At 40.0% G+C, this 20,382-nt stretch overlaps 1 protein-coding gene across 1 annotated transcript in view; it reads left to right on the top strand.

Moving 5' to 3' along the window:
• The first annotated feature begins 9,537 nt into the window (after positions 1-9,537).
• Positions 9,538-20,382, top strand: part of FMN1 (formin 1) — a 352,992-nt gene continuing 342,147 nt past the window's right edge. Inside the window, exon 1 of the mRNA XM_063091447.1 lies at positions 9,538-11,371. Within this exon, the coding sequence (XP_062947517.1) occupies positions 9,538-11,371 (1,834 nt within the window). The remainder of the gene's footprint in view (positions 11,372-20,382) is intronic.

Genomic DNA, 20,382 nt, shown 5'->3' with positions numbered 1-20,382 from the left:
GGGAAGAATCATGAATAATTATTCCATTCTTCAGTGGCAACTCTATATAGATATTCATTGATGATAGTGGAGTGTGCGTAGGACAACTGTTTTGATAAAAATAATTTCAAACTATGCAACAGAGTGAGGACATAAGTGAATTTGAAATAGGTTTATTTGTGTTTCTTTGAAATAATTTATCTTAAAATGTTTGGGCTTTGGATGTCCAAAATTGTAGCAAAGCTAATTCTAAAACTAACACTAGGACCAAAAACACGAAATAGTCTTTTTCTTTCATAAATTTCTTCTAAGATGCCCTGTGGTAACAAAATTTAGGCAAATTTGATTTTTTTTGTATTGTCTTCGTGTTACTGATACATACATACCCATGCTTTTAACTCTTCAGAGGAGAAACTTATTTTCAAGTGAATCTACCTTATAATTAAAATAATTCACTCTACTTCTAATCCCTATCTTTCAATGCAGGTAATGTCTTTTGCTTGAAAATTTTTGTTAAATGATAAGGTCTAGAGTGAAAGGTACTAAGTGTACCTTCCCTACTTGCTTATATGACCATTAGAAACTCAGAAGTTATGAACACATGTCATGAAGCAGACTATCTGTACCTGGATTTAGACCACCAGAACCTGGTAGGAATTTTATCTTGGAAGCAGAGTACAACTCTGCAACCTTTTTCAATTTTTTTTTTTTTTTTTTTTTTACTTTAGATTTCCAAGAATAGGACACTTTTTTGTTCGTGAGGCCTTATTTTTGCTGTATATGCTGCCCCAAATCACATGACATATAAGAAGTTGGACTATTGAACCTTCAATTCTTTAACTGAGAAATATGGGGAATTGTCTTACTGCCCATTTCTTTCTCAGCCTTCTTTAAAGTCTGTTTTTTTTTTCCATTTATCCCTTAAATATCTGTGTTCCCAGTACCATGTCCCACAACTTTTGCTTTTCTCAGTCTGCATACTCTCCTTGAGTTAACTTCATCCACACTGATAACTTTAACTACGTGTTGAATGCACTCTGACAATCTTTGTCTTTTCTCTGTGTATTTAGACCAATTACATTTAATGTAATTATAGATATATTTAGATTTAGGTCTACCATTTTATTGTAATATTTTTTTTTCTGTTTGTTGCTTCTGTTTTTTGTTCTGTTTTATTTGTACTTTTAAATTTTCTTTTGGATTATTTTAACATTTTTATTATTCCATTTTAATATATCAATTGTGTTTTTGACTATATCTCTTTGTATATATATGTATTTTAGTGGAGGCCCTAGGGATTACAGTATACATACCTAACTCTTCACTGTGTAATTAAAATTACTATTTTACTTTACCACCATATGGGACCTTTACCCACCCCCTTTTAAATTGTAGTTGTCTTTCGTATTAAATGTACATGTACTGCAATTCCACCAGGCTATATTATACTTTTTGCTTTCAAACATTTTTTTAAAGAACTCAAGAGGAGAATAATATTATGTTTACACATAATATTTACTATTTTTGTTGCTCTTCCTTCATTCTTGATGTTACAAGTTTCTTTCTGGTATCATTTTCCTTCTCTTTGAAGCGGTTCATCTAGCAATTCTTTTAGAGCAAGTCTTCTGGCAACTAATTCTCTTACTTTCCCTTCATCTGAGAATGTCTTTATTTCCTCTTCATTCCTAAAGAATATTTTCACTGGATATAGAATTCTAGCTTGATAGTTCTTTTCTTTTAGCACTTTAAAAATGTTCCCTTTTTTTTTTCTTTTGCATCACTGGTTTCTGATAAAAATCTGCAATAATTCAAGTCATCCCCCTATAAGTAATACATCATTTTATCATTTTTCTATGGCTGCTTTCAAGATTTTTTCTTTGTCTTTAGTTTCCAGTAGTTTGAATATGTTGTATCTGGGCATGGATTTTTTAATTTTATTTTGAATTAATTAATTAATTAATTAATTATTATTATTATTATTATACATTCTAAGATGTTGTAGAACAGTTGGAGGAGAGGGAAGAGGAGAAGGGGATAAGGTGGGAGGAGGAGGATAAGGTAAGAGGAGGTGGTCGAGGCCCATGGCCCCCTCCTCATTCCACAGGGGAGCCCAGGGGCTTCCAGCAGCAGCTTGGTGGTCATTACTGGGCTGGATGCAGACCTCAGCGGGCATGGCTGATGTCCTCAGTCCCCCAACACCCTGGGAGCCAGGGGAGCTTCCAGTGGCGGCTTGTGGTCATCACTGGGCTGCATGTAGATGTCGGGGGAGTGTGGCTGAGGCCCTTGGTGTCCCCCTGCCCTGGCTTGGGAGCCTGGGGGGCTTCCAGTCCTTCTAGGTTTTATAGGTGTTCTTTGGTTGTGTTAGGCCTTTACTGGTTAATATCAGAACTTTGTCTCTGATCTGTGGGTTTTTGTTTTTTCTTCCAATTCTGTGTTGGATTATTCCTATTGCCATCACTTAAACTGCACTGGAACTAATTTGTTGTCCTTTGCTTACTTCTAAAATGGGGGAACTTCCTGTGGGAACCAGCACTTGAGCCCTGTGTTTAAGCTAAATTGCTGCTCTGCTGCTGATTCTCTGGGGAAGGCTTTTAATTGCAGCTCAGGTTTTAATTGTTGACCTTGTAAGCACTTCAGGGTCTTGTGAGGTCCAGTACACCTGGGTCCTGTGGAAACTCTGGTCTGGGCCTGAGTCTTTTTAGCAAACTGCTCCCCCTGCAGTTCTATATTCCTGACGAGTCCCCACTGAGTGGTCCTGTGCTGATTGGAGGGACAGATCAGCTGTCCATGTTGTGCCCCAGTGTTCCCCTGGTGGGCATATCTCGCCCACTCTCTGCACTCCAAACACTTCTATGGGGCAGGCCATGCACCAGTCCCTTGTGATGACTCACTGGCCTCTGAGTGGCTCCTTTTTTCAGTTGTCTGTGGACCTTCACTCCTATGTGGGTCCAAAGAACCCTGTTAGTAGTCGTGCTGGCCTGGGGGCCACCAAGACCCTCTTCTCCCCTGCAGCCTCCAGGCAACTTCATACGAAGGGCACAGCAGTAGCTTTTGCCAGCTCTTGCTCCATGTGCTCACCAGGGCCAGCCTTGAAGTGGTCAGTGCTCAAAACAGTTGGAGCAGTCCTTTCTTTCTCTCATCGTGGCTTTTCCTGCTTTCATGAGCTGTGTAGGTCTCTCCTCCTCTTTCCCTGAGCGCTAGTGGCCCCGGCTTGGTAGTTATTGCTTTTTTATAGTTGTAAATTGGCTGGTTGTGGGAGAGGGTGATGCTGGATACTGTCTATTCCTTCATCTTGATCAGAAGTAGATCTGGGTATGGATTTATTTGAGTATATTCTTCTCAGGGATCACTAAGCTTCTTGAATACATAGGTTTATGTATTTCACCAAGATTGGGAAGTTTTCAACTATTATTTTTTTCAGATATATTTTCTGTACTAGACTTCTCTTTTTAGGACTGATGATGTAAATGTTAGTCTTCTCATTTTTGTCCGATGTGTCCTCAATGCTCTGTTTATTTGTTTTTTCCTTTTTTCTCTCTCTCTCTGTTGTTCAGATGGGCAGTTTCTATTGGTCTGTCTTCAAGTTCATTGACTCTTTTCTCTGTATCTCCATTCTGCTATTGAGTCTACCCAGTGAGTTTTTTATTTTATAACTTTTTGTCAGTTCTAAAATCTCCATTTGCCTCTTTATATCTTCTTTTTATTGTTGTTGTTGAGAATTTCTGTCTTTCTACTCATTTCAAGAGTATTCATGCTTTCTTCTTGGAACATTTCTATTATAGATGCTTTAAATCTTTGTCAGATAATTTTGACATCTGTGTCATCTCAGAGTTGGCATCTGTTGATTGATTTTCCCAGGTGAGTTGATTTTTCCTGGTTCTTTGTATGCTGAGTAATTTTGGATTATATTCTGAACATTTTGAATATTATAAGACTCTGGGTCTTGTTTTTCTTTTGGCAAGCAGTCAGCCTGGTTTGATTTGGGCCGCAAGTTCCAAAAAGCCTTCTGTTGGTTGTGATTTTAATGTCAGTTCCATTTTCAAAGCTTTTGCATGCTCTTTGGGTCTGTCCCATGTATGTGCCACCTTGTAGCCAGTATAAGCCCTTGGAAATAGTCAATCTCATAGTTTGTTTTTCAAAGTCCTTTCTTTGCTGCTTAAGATCAGATCTACACACTAACAGCTTGGGGATGAATTCAGGAGTCCATAAACAACTTTATGAGGTCACTTTCTAAGCTCCTCCTCCTCCACAATCTCTCCCATACTTTGGGGCTCTCTGCTGCTCTGATTTCAACTCACTAGCTAGAAAGCTGGGACTTTACCCCATCTGATGCAGACTTCCTAAAACTGTGCCCACATTTTGAACCAAGGAGGGACAGACCAGAGAGAGGAAAAAAAGAATGGGGGTTTGTGCCACTATCTTGGGATTATAATTCCTCTGGTCAAAGAGGAATCTTCTTCAGAGTTTTAGGTGTCAACAGGCTCATACTGCTGCTGTCACTGACAGGAGACTCCTGATTCTGAACTAGAGGGCTTTTCCTGTAGCCTTCTCTGTTTGTGCTGATACTCACTTATGTGTTTCAGGCTTATTTGAGTCCAGGCTGGGGGACTACTGGAGGAAAAAATTGGGAAACTTAACTGCTTTACACTTGAGTGATACTTCAAAGTCTGGTCTCCCTCAATAGCCTGCTACTAATTTGCTTCTTAGAGTATTCAGATAGCTGCTCCATGCATTCTATATAGTTTTATTATTATTATTATTATTATTATTATTATTCAGCTACATTCAGTGGGAGAGATAAGATGGAGTGTACTTACTTTATTTTACCTGTAGTTAAAACTCCTTATATATTGTATTATTTCTTCTAATGTATAATTCTAGTCTAGATATCTTTCCTGATCTCTAGCCCTTTGCATCTGGCAGTTTCCTGGACATGTATTCTTGATACCTCAAATTCAATATTCCCAAAACTGAATTCATCATGTCCCCTGAAGCCTATTCTTCTTTCTATATTACATATTTTTGTGAATGGCACTACAATCTACCCAGTCACCTAAATCTAGAATTATGGAAATAAATTCTTTTCTGTCACACATACCCAGTCAATCACTAGGTCCTATCAATTCTGTCTTCTTAAATTGGTTGTCTCTTCTCCATCTACATTGTCACTGCTCTGGTTCTGGCCACCAGCACTTTTCTGGAATACTGAAAGGCCTTTCCAAATGTGTTATACCTCTACTTTCACTCCCTACTGGTCTAGTCTCCACTGTGCTTCTGGAATGATCTTTCTATAATACAAATCTAAATTAGTAACATTTTGCTTAGGATTGTTCAGTGGATCCCCATGGATCCTGGGGTATTCAAGCTCCTTAGCCTGTGTTCACTACAGAGTCTCTTACCACACTTCTGGTTCCCAGGGCCAAAACCTGAGGAATTATAGTCCCAAGAGCATAGGACAAACTCCCATTGCTTTTTTTCTTTCTTTGTTCTGCTCTTCCTTGGCTCCAGACAGGGATACCACAGTGTGGTAGAAGCACTCTCTTTATATATATACATGTATGTATATATTTAAATTTATCAACAAGCAATGTAGTTGATTTTTGAGTCCCTTTACCAATTCCTCTTTCCCCCCTCCCATTCCCCCCTCCTCCCCATCAACATCATATCTGTTCACCTGTCTTAACAAGTTCAAGGAGTTGTTGTGATTATTGTGTCTTCTTCCCTGCCCATCCCCCTCCATGGTTTGTTTGCATTTTTATTTATTTATTTATTTTTAGCTCCCACAAATAAGTGAGAACATGTGGTATTTCTCTTTCTGTGCCTGATTTATTTTACTTAATATAATTTTTTCTAAGTCCATCCATGCTGCTGTGAATGGTAGCATTTCATTTTTTTTTTTTTAATAGCAGAGTAGTAATCCATTGTGTAGATATATCACATTTTATTTATCCACTCTTCTGATGATGGACATTTGGGCTGGTTCCAACTCTTGGCTATTTTAAGTAGAGAGTACTCTATATTGAAATTTCTGTGCAGACGAGGCAATAATGCGAAGTGATTTTTTTTCATAATAGTACCTTCATGCCTTGCATTGCAGCTTTATTGCTGTAAAATCCAGTGTTACAATTTCCTAAACCTTGATTTGAGTTTCCCAACTCTGACTAATACACAGAATATTAACCATGACATTTTCTTCATTTATATAACCAAGATTTATAAAGACCAGGAGAAAAAAAGTGCTTAACTCTATAATAGACACCATATGTCTGTAATCCTCATAGAGGATATAGCCATTTTTATGAGACCAATTAAGTCACTTAATTTCTGAATTAGAATCTTCATTGGGTTCTACTTGACAAGTATAGGTCGTTTTTACTTCCACACACAATGAATTTCTGGTGCACTTTTTCTAGATTATGCTGTTTAAGGGCTAACCTTATATAGCAGCATTTTAGCTGACCAATATGCTGAAACTATGCAATGAGCGTAAAAAGTAGCAATATGTAAAAAAGAATGAAACTCTGCCATTTGCAGCAACATGGATGAGCTTGTCGAAAATTATGTTAGTGAAATAAGCAGGCACAGAAAGAGACCTATGTCCTCACTCATAAAGTGGGAGGAAAGAGAGAAAAAGACAGAAAGAAAGAAAGAAAGCAATAAAACGTTGAACTTTCAGAAGGAGAGAACAGACCTATAGTTTGTTACTAGAGGTGGAAAAGGGGGAGCAGGAGGGGAGTTAGGGAGTAATTGGGTAAGGGACACAAAAATAATTATGGTTTGTAATGATGAATAATACATATTGATTTGATCATCACATACTGTACACAAATACTAATAATCAGCTCTATACCCCATAAATATGTATAATCAAAAATAAATAAATAAATTTTAAAAATAATAATAGTAAAATAAATTTTTTAAAAAGTAGCAAAATGTGAGACATTGTTGAAAAAATTATGTCACACCAAGTTAGCAATGTAAAGGAACTCTTCTATTCAAATTACCTGGAAAACCAATTCATCCGTAGAAGGCAATAGATGAGGAGCAACAGCACCTGTGAAGCGATGGCTCGAGGCAGAACTCGGTGTGAAACTTGCTTCTGAGCTGTATCCCCTTACACAAGCTCCTTGATCTCCCTGCATTTCAGTTTCCTCATCTGTGAAATGGAGATATGCCGATTAAATGAGATAACTCAATGAAAGTATGTGTGTATATGTGCTCAATATATAAGAATTCTCTCTCTTAGGGAACAGGCTTTTATAATAAGCAGTTGTATTCCTATTTGAAATTTACAGCGTGAACTTTGTGTTGCTACTTTGGACAGATTCTGAAATTTTTTAACTCTACTCCTCCCTCCACATGACACCCTTCTGTTAATCGAGGAAAACTGAGGAGGTAAAAGGAGCTAAAGGAAAATAACGCTTGAAGACAGAGGAGGGTATCCCATCTTTCCTCAGAATAGCACTGCTGCTGCTTCCCTTCAGCTTTTCTGAGAATTCATCAATTGAACTCCTGATGATTAGTGCTCAGTATCGTGCACACTGGGTATTAATAGCTCTGCAATTACATTGATCCCTGATTGTTGTAAATCACGCAATAAAAGACCACCTCACAAGTGAGTTCTTGGATGTGTCCAGAGAGTTTGTACCAGTAATTATTACGTATCTATACACATGTTTGTCTATAGGAAATGCCAGCAATGAACATTTTAGGAAGATTTTCAAAATATGGCCAGTAGAATGAGAATAGTCTTATGTACAGTTCTGGAAGAGGCAAGACTTCGTCTGGCCGGCCTCCCATCTTTTCTGTGATTCTTCTCTTCAAGTCCTTCTAACCTTTTCTGTGAGTACTCTGAGTTCTCCTGGCACTTCTGGGTTGACCAGATGTCTGCATTTTTTACCTTCATTTTCTTACTCTTAGGCTGAAATTTATAGTTCCCAAAACACTCCTTTCCTCTTCTATACCCTATGGTTTGATCCCTAGTTTAAAAAGTCTGTTATCTGTAGGTACAACACCATGGTTTTGACTTTCACTATTTTTACAATATTCCTCTGCAAAAGAAATTGTAGCAAAGAAAATTATAGAAGGTAAAGCAACAGGTCTCTAGCGAGGAGTGGTGGAAGAGGCTGAATTTAAGAATTTAAGGCTATAACTGGGCATGTGATTCCTGTTACTCTCAGGGAAGGGAAGAAGAAAGGCTTTCTTATATTATGGAAGCCCTAAGTTACTATTAATATAACAATGACCTCTGAGACATGGGTTCTGGTCTCAGCTGGGTGCAGACTGATTGAAAGATTTTGGAACTAGGGTTTAGAGGCATGATAAAGAGCATCTGTATTCCTCAAGAAGTTTCTGTTATAAAATTCTTCCTCCTTTTCTCTCCCTCCACTCAAAATATACTTTTATGTATCTTTTTCCTGTTCAGAAGCAGTTAGAAAAAAAACCTGAGGAAAATAATTCACTAAGGTTATCGATGGTTAATAAATGGTTGTGTTATCATTCTCAGGAGAGTTTCTTTAAGCAAGGAATACTTGAAGACTGGGCAATATCTTAATTTAAGAAATGAAATATTGTAATATAGAACTGTAAGCCCTGTGTTTTTGTTTTGCTATGTTAGACACACAGATATTTTTGAGATCCCTCAAGTCACACAAAGAAGTAGGCACCTTCACTACTTATGTGACATTTTAGCCACTTTTATGGTGAAGTCATTGAAAATCCATACAGGGCCAGAAGTGGCTTACAGAATTTTGCTCTTCCTCTGCCCTTCCACTTGTCCTCAAATGGGCAACAAGAAGAAAAAAGAAAACAATTGAAACAAAACAAAACAAAAAGTTAAGACTCCTAAGTTACTTATTTAAATTTAAAATTTTTAAATTTAAATTTTCACCTGTAACTCCAAATTTTTGGCTTAAAACTTTTCCTCACACTGTGCATTAAGTTAAATAGGTAATTAATCTCAAATCTTAGAGGGTGCTTTGTGGAGGGTAAAAAGGCTTGACTCATCTTTGCAAAGTAATATTTTAAACATAAGTTATTAAAACAGCTGTTTTCTAAGGATCTCAAAGCCCCCTTTCCTCAGGATTTCTGGGAGTTTAAATAGCTCTGTTTTATAGAAGAACTTAAACTGAAGCCTAGAGAAGTTGAGAGACCTAATCTAGGCTATATAGTGAGTCCTCACATGGGGAAAGAGGACTTTTGTCCTAGGGCTAAGATCAGAGCACTGTCTCATCTCTCAGCTGTAGAAAAGCTTTCCTGGTCAAGGGTGGGGTGGGGGTAGGGAAGAGATTGCAGTCAGGCTGTTGGCTGATGCTTTGAGTGTTGAGGTTGGCCAGAGAAGAAGTCACGATTATTCTTTGATTTATGTTGGTGTGTGATTTATGCACTCTGCTAGACAAGCTGCTTTCTTCTCTGTTCCTCTAACAGGCAGTCTTATTGCTGGAGATGACTGTCAGCTGCTTTCTCTGCACAGCCACCATCACATGCCTCACCACTGGAGCCTGGGAAGCCTGACCACAGCCCGGCATTCTCCAAGGCATGAATAATTAGGTAGGCATAATGGAAGGCACTCACTGCACCCTCCAATTGCAAAAGCCCATTACCGAACTCTGCTACATCAGCTTCTATCTTCCAAGAGGGGAAGTCAGAGGATTTTCATACAAGGGCACCGTAACTCTAGACCGGTCCAATAAGGGTTTTCATAACTGCTACCAAGTCAGGGAGGGGCCAGACATCATCAGCCTCAGCCAGCAGCCAGACGAACATCCAGGCGACATATTTTTCAAGCAGACTCCCACAAAAGACATTCTAACTGAGCTGTACAAACTCACAGCAGAGAGGGAGAGACTGCTGGCCAATCTGCTGAGCTCAGACCACATCCTGGGGATTGCGATGGGGAATCAGGAGGGCAAGCTGCTGGAGCTGTCTGTGAGCCTGGCCCCTGAGGATGACTGTTTCCAGGGTGCTGGCGGCTGGCTAGGGGAGCTCCCTGTGGGCTCTCTCAATAAGAGGAGCACCCATGGGAACAAAAAGCCCCGGAGGTCTGGAGGAAGGAGAGAGAGCTTTGTGGTGCAGAAGAGGACAAGAAGGAAAGAGCGTGGGGGCCAGGAGTCAGCTCCTCAGATGGGGAAGGACCAGATCTATTCAAGCAACTCCCTTCCTCTTTCTCGAACAAGGCCTAATCTTCAGCTCCTAGAGGAAAGAGGAAACTTGCTCCCAAATGGGGCACTTACCTCTGCCCTGAAGAGGAGAGAGAGCTGCCCTCCAGATATCCTCAGGACACTGGATGCAGATGTTGGCTTTGGGAGCTTTGGGACAGCCTCCAAGGACACTAGGCTTGAAAGAGAAGAGCTGCCCCCTGACTGCAGCTCCACAGAGTCAGGAGATGATGGTGTCTGGGGGCTGCTGAGGAGGCCTTGCGGGCTGGGTTTGCCAGAAAGTCAGCAGGACCCTGAGAAGCATCCAGAGGCAGAGAGGGACAGGATGGAGAAGTCGGCTGGACCTGTTTCCAAAGTGGTGGCCAAAGTCCAGGACGTGGCTGCTCAGGTGCAAAGAGTAGTTAAAACGCATCCTGAGGGTGAGGAAAGGATTGCCGTTTGCCCAGCAGCCCAAGCTGAGTTTATACCCAAAGCAGACTTGCTCAGCCTCCCAGGACCTGAGGCTGGGGCTCATGGCTCCAGGCAGGGCAAGGAGCAGCAAGGGGACAGGTCACTGCAGCTGGCGGCTAGAGAAAGGACCTCCATTTCTGGTACACCACCCTGTGCTGAGGGGGCTGTGAACAAGGTCCTGCTGAAGGTGATAGAGAGTGAGAAGCTAGATGAAGCTCCTGAGGGGAAAAGGCTGGGCTTCCCCATCAGCACGCGAGCCACGCATACCCTCCCAGAAACCAGATGCAAGAGGACAGCCAGGCTGCCTCTGAGTGGCCACAAAGCCTTGTTTCTGGAACTGGTCCACAGTGCAGGTCCCAACTCCTCACAACCCAGAGGAGATGAGAAGAGGCCGTTGCCCCCAGCACCAGCAGCTCTCAGCGTGGTGTTTAATAATTCATCCCCTCAGTCCGGCACACATAAGCGGATGTCACCTGTTCCGTCTCCTCTGTCTCCAAGGCTCCCTAGCCCTCAGCAGCATCACAGGATCCTCCGACTCCCTCCGCTGCCTGGTGAGAGGGAAGCTGCTCTTAATGACTCTCCTTGTAGAAAAAGCAGTGTCTTCTCTGGGTCTCCCTCTGCTGACATCTTGGAGCCACCATCCTCTGCGAAGGTCACGGAGACCAAACGAACCAGCCCGGCTTCCCTCAGAGCAGGCCAACCTCGGTTGGTGCCTGGGGAAACTTTGGAAAAGAGCTTGGAGCCAGGGAAGACCACAGCTTGGCCCCAGCACCAGTCATCTCCAGGTTAGTCCCTGTTTAAGATGCTTTAAATCTGTTCCTGGGAGGTTCAAGAACTATCAATCTGCTTGTGCTATTCAGAGACTGGCTAGTTAATGATGGACCAAAATTCCCAGGCCTGTTAGTTCACCTTGTAGCAAGAAAACTGGGAGTGGTACAGGGAGGGCATGGAGATGGTGAGAATGATGTTGGCTGAGTGGCTCAGAGATGTAGTTGCTTCTAGAAACAATACTTTGCAAATATCTTTTTTTTTTGAAACACTCTACTGCTGACCTCCACTGTTACTTAACACAGGGACTCTCAAAGGAAACAGGACCAGGCAGAGAGGATTAGTAACTGGTTCCTGCCTTTGAAGCCAGCACTGGGTAATTGGCCCCTTGAGCTAAATTCTGCTGTTCATGCTGCTGGAGTCATTCTAGGGATTCTCTAAACAGCAATGCAAAAGCACGCTGTGCCTTCGCTCACCTGTCCGCTGTAGTCAGAGGTTTTTGGTTTTTTTAGTAATTGCCTTTTTTAAGTGCCGTTATTTTGTGACAAAAACATTTTTTACGAGAAAAGGGATGAATTCAGTCTAACTTGAAAAAACTTGGTTCAGATTTCTTTTTTCACTCTTTTTTAAAATTCCCCAAACGAGCACGAAGTAACTTTGTTCTGAAGTTGTTTTATTTGTGGGTTACCACTGTTACTGGTATAACATCATTTCTTATGCAAAAGGTGCTAAAGAGATCATCTGACTTACATACTTAATGTGACTTAAAATTTCACATGAAAATAATTTTGTGGGTTCAATAAGACTAAAAAAGACAGTGTGTAAGAAGTGTCACTCCTGTATTCATTACATTGTCCAAGCCAGTGTGGCCATATGCTCTTACCATTGTGTAGGTAATGTGTTCTTTTTCAGCAGTCCTTTAACAGCATATGGTCAATGCTTTGTCTAGGGAATATCTCATAATATGATACTTGGTCTCTTAAAGGTTAAAGGGAACATCATGAGCAATTTTTGAGATAAAAATATCTATCTAGGGAAGAGGAGTTTCAAAAGCTTTGTGTTCATTTTGAACTTGTGACATTTTATAAATTTCTCTAAATCATTGATCCAGGGAGTGGTTCTTTAAAAATGTGGTAAATGCTTTTCATCTTGTTTCTGCAATGCACTGATGTTAGTTTGGTAAGACTTGTTACTTTTATAACCAATCTGCCTCACCTGGAAAGTTGTAGGATTGCAGATTTTATATCATGAATCAGAACCCTAGTGATGAAAATTCTTTCTCCCTATGGATGCTGGAGACTTGGAAATACTTGGCAAGGAAGCTGTCTGAAATTATTAGGTAAGAGACTTCTGGAAACGTGGTGTGGAATAGCTGCCTTAATTGCAAAGATTCTTTTTTAGAAATCACACCAAATTCTAGGATTGTGAATGCCCTTCATCCAGAAACTGTGCATTGGTACACGGATTTTCAGTAAGTCTTGATCTTGTAAATACATTGATCTTCAGTAAATATATTGATCAGTAAATACAAGTAAATCTTGATCAGTAAGTACATTGATCTTTAGTAAATCTTTTTCCTCTGATTTAGGATTATTGTATTATTTTGTTCTTTTTCCATATAAAAACAATTATGAAAGCTTCACTGCATCTGGGTTAAAGCAGGCACACAGAGGTCATTCAGTTTCTCTTGATGACTGACCCATGAGCCCACTGAGGGATGCTTTGACCAATGATCAAAATTTCCCTTGGCTTCTCCATGCCATAGCTCATAATCATTCCCTTTACTTTGGCCTCTTCCTTCCATTAGGATCTTCAGTGGCACTTTCAAGAGCCAGTCATAAGAATCATAGAAATTCCTTGCCAGGGAGATCTCCTATGCTTCTAACCTTATAAAAACAGGGAGGGGTTAGAAAGAGAAAGGAGAGTAGAAGTGGAAAATACCTTGTTTCCTGGCCTGGACAACTTTGCTTATGCAGTGACCTTTCCCCAGACATTGTCTCTTGGCATTTTTTATTTTATTATTTTGTATTTTCTTGGCAGCTGGCTGGTACGGGGACCTGAACCTGTGACCTTGGTGTTATAAGGCTGTGCTCTAACCTACTGAGCAGCCAGCCCCAAACATTATCTCTTGTTGGCTCTTCTCAGAAAGGCATGAGGGCGGGAGATCTCCAGATAGTATCTTTGATCTGTATCCCATGTTCCTGTCCCTTTTCCGCTCTTTACTTTCCCTTTCCTGTAGCCATGAGTCCTCTCTATATTCTGGAGCCTTCAGTGACTTCTACAGCTGGTGGGCCCATACATGGAGAATTTTCCCGCTTCCAGCTGCCTTTGTCTTTCACCTCATTTCTCCTCTCACCCAATCCCAGCGGAGGCTTCAGTCACCAGCAGCCCGACGGAGGGGTGAATAATTCATTTACCATCACCGTACAGTGGTCCTTTATCTGAATCCAACTCCCACCTTGCTGTCATGTTAGCCATTAACCAGGTTGAATTTATGGTCTGTGAACATTTATTTCCTGTGAAAATAACATCTAAATATTTTATTAAAGTGATGTGATTAAGATTATTGAAAGCTCTCATTACCTGCTCAAGTAAGAGATTAAATCTGGCAAAAGTAATCAGATCTGTTTCCGGTTGGAAGCCTCTCTAGTGTTTCAGGCAAGTAGTAATTCCCAGAAAACAGTGAAATCTGTTTCTCCTTCTCACAAGACCAAGCAGTTAAAGCCGACATTACCGTGCACACGGGACGTAGCATAAGGTATCACAGAGGCTATTGATCCACCTTCTATTGGCTTTATAATTTTCCTAACTCTTCATTCCAAGGGCTCTGTATGGGAATTTCTTATCTGGTGGTGATATGACCAAATAGAAAATATACTGATAACGAATGGTGGCTTCTTATGGTTTCCCCCATGCCCAACCTTGGAATTGGTTTTACACTATTTTATTTTGATGACGGAGACTGCTGTAGAATGTTCTCAAGCCTTTGTGGAATGTGATATTTCCTCAAACCTTGAGAGACTCTAGTTGTGCTAACCTGCAAAGTTGTGTCCTTGGGGCTTGGTGCTGGGATTCCTTTCTGTTTTGTTCCCTTTCATTTACCTTTGACCCAAAATAGACCCTTTCAATGCCAGAAGAATCACATGGAACTTGGCTCACCGTACTCAGGAAATGCCCAGTGCCTTAGTGTGCTCTTGAGCGATCTCATGATCTTTTTTCTTTGATTGAAGTCACTGAGGTGGTAATGGAAGCATATGCCCTGGGCATAGTTCTTGATATTGAGAATCATTTGATCAATTCTTGTGCTCATCGAAAGATGTAATTAATGTCAACTGATGAAGGGTTGAGAGGCATATATGTAATAGATTTTATTATATCTAATGCTACTGTCAAAGCTTTGATTTCTCTCTGGGCATACATTATGGGGAGTAGATATAAATTCTTCCCTTATTAATATTGAGGTTTGATGCAGTTCCAATAAAATTATAAAGAAACTTCACAACATTAATGGATATATGCAGTCAAAATAAGATTACTACAGAAAGTATGAAGTACCTAGAAAATTGTCTGTAATTAATGTTAAGTGAGAAGATAGAATCCAGAAATTGTGTATACCATATTATACCCATATAAAACAAATACAAGAATTGCATTGACAGCCAGTATGTCGCTATGCATTTTTCAGGATGTAATGGGGTCATAACTAAAACTATACATAACTATGACCTAGCAATCCAACTTTTAGGAACTTATATTATATGAATATATGCACCTATAAAAATATATGCATAAGGGTGTTTATTGCAGTATTGTTTGTAGTGGCAAAAACAGCTGGAAAAAATTGAATGTCCATAAGTAATGATTAAATAAAGGTGCTGGCTGGTTAGCTCAATTGGTTAGAGCATGATGCTGAGAACACCAAGGTCCAGGATTGGATTTGTGTACTGGCTAGCTGCCAAAAAAAAAAAAAAGTTTAAATAAATGATTGTATATTTATACTCTGTAATATTATGAGGTTATTCAGAGTATTGATCTAGGGTAATATATATCAAGCTGCAAAATAACATATAGAATGCTCTCAGTTTTTGTAAAACAGGTATCACCCCTCCCATATATGAATATATGTTTGTCATGGGTTTGAATATCAGGGCGAAAGGTGAAGAAAAAGATCCAGCCAGGCTGTTAACATTCCTCATGGAGGGGTGAGGCAGGTGGAGGTGGGGATGAGGGGGAGGGGAAGGATGCAGAAGCATTGGGGAAGAGCATTTGCTTTTCCTCTTTAAATATTTTTACATCATTTCTCAGGTTGTAGTGAATATGTCACTTTTATTATTTTTGAAGAATGATTTCACTACTTCCATTTTTTAATAAAAAATCAAATACACTAGCTACAGTGGTTGTGTGTTTGTGTGTGTGGGGGGGTTAAGATTATAACTAAACCACACTTTTCTGTATTTTCCCCAATGTCCTTTCAAGAGGCAAGAAGCATAGCACTGAGAATACAGCATTGTTACAAGGGGAAATGTAGTTTCCAGAGAGCTGTGGAAGCAATGCCCAAGAAGGAGTATTCTGAGAGGTAAGGTTAGGTGAGGATAGAGCATAATCTAGAAACTAGCAGAAGAATACAATTCAGAAAGGCTCCTGCATTAGACAGAGTCCTGACAGGGAGCAGAACAGACACCCCAGGCCTGAGGGAGCAAGTAGTCACTGGAACCAAAGAGGGGAGGAAGCTTCATGGAGAGGGCCATCTGTCAGTCACAATGGTTTGTGGTGGAGACCCCCAGAAGAGAGGAAGCTGGGAGGATAAATATCCTGGCCTCCCTCTCTTTTGGTCTCCTACCTGTAAACTTGCTCTAACTGAACCATCCAGAGGCAGAGCATAAGGGAGCCGAGCCTGTGGGTGTGGTCTACAAGGTCTGCATTCCAGGGCCAAGAGCAGGTGCAGAAGGGTGAGGAGTGGGTCTGGAGAGGCGGATGGAGACTAGATGTTGCAGATGAATTGAGTCGTGAAGACCAAGAAAAGATTGTTGCTTCTAACCCCCTGTGAGGAGCTGTTTCAGTAGAGTGATCAGAATATGAGAAGGTTAGAAGAGGCTGAGGATGGGTAGCTGATGAGGAAGTGGAGGGAGTGGCTACAGTTTTTTCCCTCAATTTATTAGTGAACAAGTGTGGAAAGACAGAATGGTATTTTAAATGAGCAACAAGGTAAAGGTGAATGCATGTTTGTGCGGTATATGTTTCACTATAGAGCAATGGTTATCTTGATGCTAAATTATTATTGCAGTATTTCTTTTCTTTTTCATATGACCTTTCTACCTCTAAATTTAATTAGGTTGACTGTTTCTTTTTTTTGTTTAAAGTTTATCCGTGGAGGAAGTGAATGAATTAGAAGTGCTTGTGATACAGCTTTCAGTCTGTGGATTCAGAAAAAATTATCTCGTTTTTAAAAAACAAAACTCTTATATTTAACAATGATTGATATCACATTATGCCTGCTTGCTTTTGTGAAAAGCACAAAGAGAATTTTAAAATATCTTCTCCAATTATCACAAATTAAGAATAGCTAATTAGCATACTAACTATGAAATAAGTTTTCTACCAATGAACAATTTGTATTTTGAGGTCAGTTTCCATATAAAATAGATGATGCGTTTTTCTCTCATTCAAGTTTTATTTTTCAAGAGGGATATGTTTCAAGGGCCAGGACCGTGGCCAAGATCTGATGTTTTAAAATCCCAAACCAGCTCTACACATGTGAATTTTTTCCCAGATTAAGGTTGAATTGTGCTTTGAGGATAACACCTTCTACTGAATTGTTTTTCATTTGTCTCTTTTCTATTCTTGGATTCAGGACACAAGAATTAAAGCAAGGGTGGCAGTCAGTGGCCTTAGGCTATGCACAGCCATCTAAAGTAATCCCAGAGACATATAGAAATGGAAGAATTACTACCACAATTAAAAGTAATAGCCACTGGAAAGTCTAAAGGAGAAAACTATTTTTTAAAATAAACAGATACTAAATTTGGAAGAAAAACTTATTGGATATGTTTGTTCACATAACTCAAGCATTCTGCCTCATAGCATCATTGGTTGGGGCATAAAACACAGACAAACTTTTAAGGTTATAACTGGATTATAAGCATTTATCAGATTGATAAAGCAATGTACCGAATATTGAAAGTGTATGTTTTGTTTTATTCCTAATGGACTCTTCTGGGAAAGTGTGCTTTATAGAAACAGCAGACACCACTCTAGCCACCTATCCCTCTTCCCGATATAACTGTTACCAGGTAAATGACTATTACAGCCTGTGTCACTGCATCTACTTCCTGATTACTTACATGGAGAGTAACTTCTGTTAGATAATTCTTAAATGGAAATCAAACCCTATTTAATGCACATTTGTGGTCCCCAGGCTGTGATATTAGGCCATACCACTCCCCTTAGAGTTCCTCTGTGTGTTCCGGAAGCTCAGCCTTCTGTCATAGCAGGTTCTGAAGTTTCCTCCCTCCCATAGAAGGCTCTGGGAGTTTTTTTCACAATTACAGATTGTTCTGTACATTAAACCAGATGCTTTCTGTAAGGCCCAGAACTAGAAATTAGATCAGAATTGGAACTCAGACATGTATAGGATGTGGACAGACACTTGGGGTCCTTGATGGATGTTGGGTAACAGGGAGGAACAACGAACAACCGAAGGAAAAGTAGCATGAGAGAACAAGTCTGTGCACAAACCTCATCCTCCTAGGCGTGCTCCTGCACTCTAGGGAGCAAAGGGGAGGAAGAACTTTGTCATTAGAAGCCCACAAGTTTTGCGGTTTGGAAAAGCTGTTCAAGAGAAGCAGAAACTTTCTTGCTGCCCAGAGAGAGAGAAAAGCCCCAGCACCCAAGGATAGCAGAGTGACCAAGCAACAGAGCAGAAAAGAGAGAAAGGAGCAGTAGGCTCCCAAACACCAAAACTTTGCGGGGCCCCTGGGAGACATATCTGGGGAGGAAGAGCCTGAAAAAAGACTGGACTTCATGCTAAGCAAGTGAATGAGGGCTTCAAACATGGATATTCAGATTTTTTGTAGTTCATGCAATATAATTTTATTCACAATTAGGTGGTAAGTTGGGTCGTGTAGGTTTCACATATTTTTTCTTAAAATGTTATGATTTTTTTTGTTTGTTTGTTTTAAACCTAAGTTAAAGTTTTGAGTTTGAGTTTTGTATTTGGAGGGAGAGCCCAAAAGCAATCCTGGGACTGATTAAAGTTGTTGGTTTCTGGGTTGCCCCAGAGGAATTGTGGAGAGAGTAAATCATATGTGCAGCTTGAACCCCAGCTGCATTCTCCCTGGGAGTCAGACATGTCTAGGCATGTCTAGATAATTAGACAGTCAGACCTGTCAAAAGTATTTTGCCTGAGTGTTTGGTGGATCATTATCCTAAGGAAAGCAAGGATTTGAGGCACATCGAGGATGCCAGCCTCAGCAGAGAGAGACCACACTGAAAATAGCATGATGTGTGTCTTCCAGATTTTCTGCTGACCCAGCCCCGTAGACTCATGCCTGGATAGAGGACTGTTAAAAAATAAGTGTGAAAATGTTACTAGCATTACAGAATGTACAAACTTGTGGGTGCACAGTCCCTACTCTACAGTGCAACAGGGTGTAGTGAACTAGATTTTATGTAGCATCGTATTTATTTGTGGTAGAATGGACTAGGTTTTATCTTGTCCTAAGGAGAAGTGGGAGAGGGAGGCAGATGTGCCTTGGGCAACACATCTGACACCTTTGACTGCAGCAGCCCTGGTGCCAATTTTGGCAGTGTCATGAGGTGCCTTAAGCAGCCAGAGCAAGAGAGAACAGCAATGCTGAAGGAAAGGTTGATATCACTGAGCACACGCGATTCCTAGAATGATTCAGAAAAAATTGGTGTGGGGGGGGAGCACCAAAATTGGTAGAGCTAGCGAAATATTGATTATTATCCACCAACTACAGTTGCTGGAAGGAATAATATCAAATTCATAGAGTTCCTTTAAGAGTGAAATGAAATAATATCAATGAAAATACTTCATAAATCCTTAGGAAATGTTAGCTTTATTATAATTACTGATCATTGCTGGTTCATTGGGCCAGAAAGGATTTTAATAACTCACTCTTTTGGTATTTTCCAGTGATGAAATGATGCTACTAATAATAGCTCACAACCAATTGTTCATGTCAATTTCTTGATTTGTTCCTGATTAAAGCTACTATATTTCCTTGTTTTTAGGCACTTACTTATATAGCATCTTTATTGGTCTCTTATTGTTTCATGTTGGTTAATATTGTATTTTCCAACTAATTTGTAAAAACCTTGAGGGCAAGGATCATATATGATACCTTTGATGCACTCCCCACAGAGTCTACTCAATAGCCTTTGAATATAATCAGGGTTTTAAAATTTTTACATTAAATTAAGTCATAAAGAAATTGGAATTGATAATGTCATCTCAATATGAAATCATAAACTAAAGGACGAAATAGCAAAAGAAAAGAAAAACAAAGGTCCCCTTTTTCCCTACCAACTATTTTTGAACCACCTGAAGTCACATTTTCTCTTTACAAAGCTTTCTCGGTTTCTGCAACTAACAGTAATCATTATCTGCATTGTATCATACATTAATATATATTTTTCATAATATTCTCTCATTGTTGCATGTGCTAATCCTGAGTTCCTATCAAGCTTTTGAACGTAGGACTCTCTCTTGTACTTTAGATGGATGATTTGCACTTCGTTGAATAGCAAGTAGGTCAATATGTACTGATTCAAAATAATTTTTTTTGATTGTTGACTTTAATTAAAAACAACCTTCCAATTTTTAGTGACAAGACAGTGACTGTAAGTGAAAGATAGCCCTTAGGAATAGTCAGACAGAATGGTTGGAAATTCCTGCAGCTGATATGCACCCAGCAGAGTAAAACAGGTTCGCCCCTGCTGTGCTCTCGGTGTCCCATCTTCATCTGGAACCTGCTTCTGCTGGTGACAGAACACATCAGAACTGAAA

Source organism: Cynocephalus volans, chromosome 3 (genome assembly GCF_027409185.1).
Source record: "Cynocephalus volans isolate mCynVol1 chromosome 3, mCynVol1.pri, whole genome shotgun sequence".
In the NCBI taxonomy this organism is placed as follows: domain Eukaryota; kingdom Metazoa; phylum Chordata; class Mammalia; order Dermoptera; family Cynocephalidae; genus Cynocephalus; species Cynocephalus volans.
This window is presented reverse-complemented; position numbering and strand designations above follow the sequence as displayed.